Source organism: Castanea sativa, chromosome 11 (assembly GCF_040712315.1).
Source record: "Castanea sativa cultivar Marrone di Chiusa Pesio chromosome 11, ASM4071231v1".
Lineage (NCBI taxonomy): Eukaryota > Viridiplantae > Streptophyta > Magnoliopsida > Fagales > Fagaceae > Castanea > Castanea sativa.
The window spans coordinates 31,772,743-31,780,044 of NC_134023.1; the positions used below are offsets into that span (position 1 = coordinate 31,772,743).

The 7,302-nt window shown below is 35.8% G+C and overlaps 1 protein-coding gene across 1 annotated transcript; it reads right to left on the reverse strand.

The window, feature by feature from the left end:
* Positions 1-1,049: 1,049 nt before the first annotated feature.
* LOC142616356 (uncharacterized) lies at positions 1,050-2,483 on the reverse strand. The gene has a single exon (XM_075789228.1). The coding sequence runs from the start codon at positions 2,481-2,483 to the stop codon at positions 1,050-1,052; it is 1,434 nt and encodes a 477-aa protein (XP_075645343.1).
* Between the last annotated feature and the right edge of the window lie 4,819 nt (positions 2,484-7,302).

Sequence of the window (7,302 nt, forward strand, 5' to 3'; positions counted from 1 at the left end):
TATAGGTTGTCAAATTGTTTACATATAAACTAATCTTTAGTATTAGAAGAAGGCTCTGCACTTGTTGGATACACACCCTCTTCATAAATTGCATTGTCCAATTCTTCATATACTAGATATAGGTCTTCCTCTTTCACAAATACCCAAAAATTAGTTTTGTCGATACTTGCATAATCAATGGGGTCAAAATTACACTTTTTGTTGTAAAAACTGCATCACAAAATGTCATGCTCATTATTGGAATTTGAACATAATTAGTAACTAACAATTACATTATATAAATGACTTCCTAAAAATTAATACATTGACAAGATATAGCATTTAGTTACATATGTCTCAATCGCAAGTTATGAAGAACAAACACAAGATCATTGAGCCTTTGATGCTCCAACCTATTTCTCCTCTTAGAATGTATTTGTTCAAATAAACTCCAATTACACTCACATCCAGATGAGGCGGAAGTTTGGCTAAGGATTCTAATTGCCAATTTTTGCAAGTTTGGAGCATGAGCCACCTACAACTTCCACCATTCATCTGATTTTCATAACACAACATAAACTAATATTAATCAACATAAACTAATATTAATCAACATAAACAAACTAAATTTCAATTGCATAATCACTTCAATTATCTAAACTATAGTGACAAAACTAACTTTCACATTAACAAAAATACTAAGATTTGTTTATAGTATTAAAGTAAACTAATTACTTCTCACCTGGATGAGTGGTCTTGCTTGTTAACAATGCAAGATCTCTATCAAAGCTACTAATGCGGTCTCGATCATATTTTCTTGGTCATCATCATATTTTTTTCCCTATGTAGTCCAAAACAGCCATATTTACTGCTGGTTTCTGATAAAAATTTTCCTCATCATATTGAAAGGCAAAATTTAACCAATATGCAGCAGCATGAATATCTTTACGCAAATTTTTATCTTAATGGCTTTTTTATAATTGAGGTGTATGGCTTGTACAAGTGTTTCCTCATTCGGAAGATCTTCTTGATTCCCAACCGTGCTCTATACATGCCCTCATACACATATCCTATTGCAGGCCTTTGATCAGAATCAACAATCCGCAACAAACGAATGAGTGGCGATGAAATCTTGACAATAACATTAATATCATCCCAAAAGAATTATCCAAAATGATAAAAACTGCTTCTTTTGCCTTTAACTCTCTTGCCAATTTATTGTCCACAAAGAACTTGCTAGTCACTAAGGGTTGCAAGTCATGCTTATGCACATGAATGCTTCCAAATGCAAGGAAAGTAGTAGCAAATCTTGTTGCTCTCGGGCGAACAATTTCTGTCCAACCAGGTCTATTCCTTAACCAAGCAACCAAAGCCACATGATTATAAATAAAAACTGTAATTTTGGAAGCATGTTCATTGAGTCTACCCACATGAGGCATTTCTCCCATATCCTTCAACACAAGATTTAGGCAATGTGCTACACAAGGAGACCAACTAATAGTTTTATACTTTTCACACAATAATTTACCTGCAGATACATAATTAGAAGCATTATCAGTAACCATGTGAACTATGTTTTTTGGACCAACCCATGTATCTACTTCATCAAACAATTTAAACAAGTTTCCGGAACTCTTCACAATCTCTGAGGTATCAACTGATTTTACAAATACCATTCCCCTAGGACAATAAACAAAGAAATTGACCAATGACTTATGTCTAGTATCTGTCCAACCATTAGCCATAAGTGTACATCCAACTTCTGCCCAATGCCTACGTTGTGAGTCAACCAACAACTGAACCTCTTTCTTTTGACCCCTTAACAAAAGGACCCGTATAGCATGATAAGTTGGACCTTTGTAACTAGGATCGGCAACAACTACGGCATCAATCATCCTTTGGTAGTACACTGAATTCACAGCATTAAAAGGAATGCAAGTGTCATACATCCACCTTGCAATAGCCATATCAGCTTGCCTCACATTTTCTTTGCTTTGGAACACACTTTTAAGAGACAGTTGAGCTGTTGGAGTAGTTCTTGGAGCAAAGTAATTGTCCACTGGCTTTGTACCCTTTCTTTTACCTAAAGCAGCTTTTTTAGGCAACCCACTACTAAATACTTCTTGAACATCTTCATCTTCTTGCATATCACTATTTGTGGAAGGCACACTAAACATTTTTTCTTGACATCGTTTGGAAGTTTTTTTCTTCAATTTAAACTCCTTCAAATATTCAAACATTAGGTATCTCACATCATGAGAAACCTTTTTACATGATCCAATATCACCTTTTATCCCTGCAAGTTGTCGTTTCATCCTATTAATACCCCCACCTTTATATGTTTGCCTACAATACACACATGTAAAAGTATTTCGTCCTTTCTCATCCATCCCAAGGCTAAAATGTTTCCAAGCCGGATCAACATTTTCCCTTACTCTTGAGCTAGACTCCACTACATTGGAATCAATTTCATGTGATGGAGTAGACCCAGTCTCTGTTTCCATTTTAATCTAAAAGACTAAACAACCAATCAAACACTCAAAGACCCATCAATTTTTGAAATACAGAGAGTCAAAGAATCAAAACTTCATACACAGAGTCAAATTAACAAACTAATATACACAAAGTCATAGAGTCAAAGAATCACAAATTCACAACTTCATACAATTTCTAAAATTCACCAATTTTTTACAACAGACCCATCACCCCAAATATCCAAATACACAGTTGATAGTCCACATATAGCTATATATATTCACAAACACAAACATATATATACTCTCACATGCAATTATCACATAATATAATTGATCTTGTAAATTACACTCAATGCAAGTCTAAGGAAATGAATTGATGACCATTAGTAGCAAATATCGCAAATATCTTACACTCAATGCAAAGGCAAATTTTGTGTATCTATAACATTTTTAAATTACCAAACTTATGTACTTTTGATGTTCACAAATTCAGCCAGAAAAAAAAAAAGAAAAAAGAAGAAGAATAAATCACAACTTTCACATGTAAAAGATTTATTATTATTTTACCTAATCAACTTTCACAGATGAGAGTGCGGTGGCTGACGGTGACAAGGAAGAGAAGCAGAGATGAGAGTGAGGTGAGCTGCAATCTGGGCTGAGGACTGTGGTGGCCGACGACGATGAGGGAGAGAGGCAGAGATGTAATTAGAGTAAGAGAGAGGCAGAGAGCTCAAAGAGTGAGGCGAGATGCGATCTGGGTTGAGGACTGTGGTGGCCGATGACAATGAGGGAGAGAGGCAGAGATGTAATGAGAGTGAGAGAGAGGCAGAGAGCTCAGAGAACTCAGAAAGTAAGGCGAGTTGCAAGGGTTTCTATTTTGACTCTTTGAGGATCCAATTCCAAATGACGTCATATAGGGAAAAAAAGAGAGAAGACAATGCTTTGGAGACAAAATGGTGCCATTTAAGGCTTGAAATAAGGGACTCGTGTGAATCGCCAGAACCGCTCAAGGTTCATAGAACCGGTCGGTCGGACCGCGGTTTGTACGAGTCCCTACTTTTTTTGCATAGAACGATTCTTGATGTTAAACAGATTGTAAAAATGAATGGTTCGAGGCTTTCCCGGTTAGATCGTACGGTTCGGTCCGGGTTTTAAAACCATGGTGTAAACCATCAATATTCCTATAGTCGTCCAAAAGGTCAACGCAGGAATAAGGGGGCAACTGACAAGTACTAAAATTACAGGCTCATCATATAGCTGATGAGCATTCAATTTATAAGCTCGTCCATACATATGACAAACATACAATCCATAGGGCCGTCCAGGAGAGGACGACCATATAGCATTTATGGCGCTATCATTAATGGTTTTGTAATCGGCGAGCTCTAATGGTTAGAAAGGCCAACCATGAGCCAGTTAAGCCTCATTCAAGCTCAGACATATGTTACAAAAGACAGTCAAGAAAGCCATTAAGAGGCTGCCATTAGTTACACTCATAATGAGCCTCCCAATAGTTGTACTAAGGCTATAAATAAGCCACCAAGCACCAGGAGAAAGGTACACAAGTTCAAACATAGAAAATTACATTCTCATTCTCTGAGAGATATTGAGAAATCTACTGAATTAATCATTGGAGAACCGTTGGTTAACACCATTCCGGTGTCTTTCTTTCTCATCTTTGCAGGGAACATTATCCTATCATAAGCTCCGATGAGGTTATCAACTGGCGACCATTTTTGGCTTCATCATTATCCACTGCCATCTCAGCCATGGAGTTCCACAACAGGACTATTTGGATATTTCAAAAGAGGGCATTTCGGTTAAAAAAAACTCCCTAAATAGTGTTAATCTGCCAAAAATACTATATTGTCTCTAGGTTTCAAGTTTCAAATAATTATAAGGAAAAATAGTCTTAAGTATATTTTTACATGTTAATTAGCATCCACGTTGTACATATAAAGTCCAAAATTTCATATCTCTTATCCACATCTTTTTAAGCATGTACATATATACTATTTAGCACAAGAAATGAATAATATGTATGGGGGCAATCTACACTAACAAATATAGCATAGCTATATATATATATATATAGCTATGCTATATTTGTTAGTGTAGATTGCCCCCATACATATTATTCATTTCTTGTGCTAAATATATATATATACATACAAGTTAACTCTTTCTCTAACAAACTCCACTATAACTCATTCCTTTATGAAGTTTTAGTTAATTTAATTTTTAACGTAATTTAATTTCAAATGCATTAGCAAAATAGATACAATGTCCATGTTCTTACCAAAAGCTCCTACAATAAAAAATTAAAAGAAAAACAATAGGGAGTTTCACACATATACACTTAAATTATGTTAGAATAAAAATTTTATCTTATATAAAAAAAATAATAAATAAAATAATAACATTATGTGATAATACACACATCAATCAAAAGTTTTGTAATCTTCCACGTAAGTATATGTAGAACTCAAATCTACCTCATTTCTATATCACAATCTATACTAGACATATAACATAACCTCTTTATTATCATTAAGATCTTACGATTAAAATTATTAAGGAGAAGGAAGATTTTGAGATGGGAAAATGATTATTTAAATGAATTTTTTTTTTTTTTGAGAAACAATTATTTAAATGAAATCGAGAGGCCGGCAGAGGATATATATTTGATTTGAGCTTCTTGGACCAACATCTTTATCGCTAGACAGGAAATGATTGCAAAAATCAATGTCAGCCACTATTAAACAGAAATTGTAGAAGTAGAAGAGCTTTTGATTTGATCATTTTGGACCAACATCTTTATCCTGTCTAGCAAGTGGGAGTAGAGTAGCCGGCCTATATAGTTTTCGTTGACAGTGCAATAGGACGGGGTCACTGTTGGATACGCTAGGCTTACTTTTTTTTTGTATTCCCCAAAATTATTTATTTTACTAATTTATTTTATTACTTACTTTACATTTCAGTTTTTATTTTTATACACAATTTAATAAAATAGTATAAACTACTTAATAAAATAATAAAAGTATTATTTTTTCTTTTTCCCTCTCACTTTTTCTTTTCACATACAATTATATATTAAAATAATTTTTTTTTTTTTTTTTACAATCTATGAACAATAAGGTTATATGTATGCAACCTTACTATTCATAGGTTGCAAATTTTTTTAAGTTTACAAACCCGAATGGAGTGGGTTTTGGGTGGTTTAGGTTATAAAATAGCAACTAGGCTCCCCAATGCTAGTGCTCTAATGATACAAATAAAGTTTTAGTTAAACTTTTCAAACTTTTATACTTTTTTTTTTTTTTGTGAATTTTGAAAATCTAATAGTTAAATTTCATGTTTTTTGTATTCATAATATATGTGGGGGAGATGTTTTTTATGTTAATAATAATGTTTTGTGATCTTGGACTACTACCGTTGTTAGCTAAGCTCATAAGAAACTAGATTTCAAAACCACCTTCTATAAATTCATTGTATTAACTTTTTAGGCCTATCCCTTACCTGGTTTTGGGCTTAGGTACAAATTGTGTTCTTACAATTGGCGTCGTCTATGGGAAATCATGTTGTTTTATTGAGTCTAACAATCAACTATGGTAAGTTCTGGTCCTCACCAAGCTCAGTCTATGGGGTCCCAATGTCGAGAGCACTCCCTCAATCTTGAGCAAGGTAGAGACCGGGAAGGGAGTGTGCATACTGCCCATACTAGCAGGAGTCAATCACTAGGTGGGAGCCGTGCCTCCCATGCAGAGCGTGTTAGAGGCATGCAACTGGAGATTGATCGTTTAAAAAGGAAGCTACACCATGAGCGACGAAAACGAACCCCTTCCACTTCTGACCTCTCTTCTGGAGATGATGAAGGCAGTAGCTACAGACCCAAATCAAGGATTCCCTCTAGTGAGTCATTTTCGTGTGAAGGAGACAGCTTGAATGGCCACAGAAATAAAAGTTTGTCTTGCAAAGGCTTGAGAAATGACACTGTGAACAAGGCGCTGAACCAAATTGCTAAATCACCTTTCATGTGCAGCATTGAAGAGGGCAAACTTCCTCAGCGGTTCACTCAACCAACATTCACCATGTACAATGGATGGACAGACCTTGTGGAGCATATGAGCCACTTCAACTAGAGAATGGTCATACACTCTAGGAATGAAGCTTTGATGTGCAAAATGTTCCCATCCAGTTTGGGACCTGTGGCAATAAGGTGATTCAATGGGTTGGGAGCAGGTTCTATAGATTCTTTTAAGGGACTCACCCGAGCATTTAGGTCCCACATTAGACTCCTTGTTGTCTATGACTTTGCGAGAAGGAGAATCTTTGAAAACGTATTCAGACAGATACTAGGAGATGTTCAATGAGATTGATGAAGATTTTGATGATGTGGCCATAAGAACTTTCAAGGTTGGCCTGCCTGCCGAACATAGTCTGAGGAAATCATTAACAGGAAAGCCAGTTGACAATGTACGCCAGCTTATGGACCGCATTGACAAGTATAAGCGGGTTGAGGAGGATCAACAATTAAGTAGGGCAAGGGGAAGGTGGTCCCTCAGGACAGAAGGGACTTCAGGTTGGATTGGTTCAACAATAATCATCCTCAGCGAGATTTTTCTGGGCAGTCCGGGGCTGTTGTGGCACCATAAGCAGTTAACTTATTGTTTCAAGAACCAATGCATCAAATCCTAGAGAAAATAAAAAATGAACCCTTTTCGCAATGGCAAAAAAAAAAGGGAGGAGATCCCACAAGACATAACCAAAACCTTCATTGTCAATACCATCAAGATCGAGGGCATACTACAGAGGATTGTAGAACTCTGTGGGGTCACTTGGAGCA

Coding starts and splice junctions, on each gene's coding strand:
- LOC142616356 (XM_075789228.1), bottom strand. CDS start 2,483: ATGGAAACAGAGACTGGGTCTACTCCATCACATGAAATTGATTCCAAT.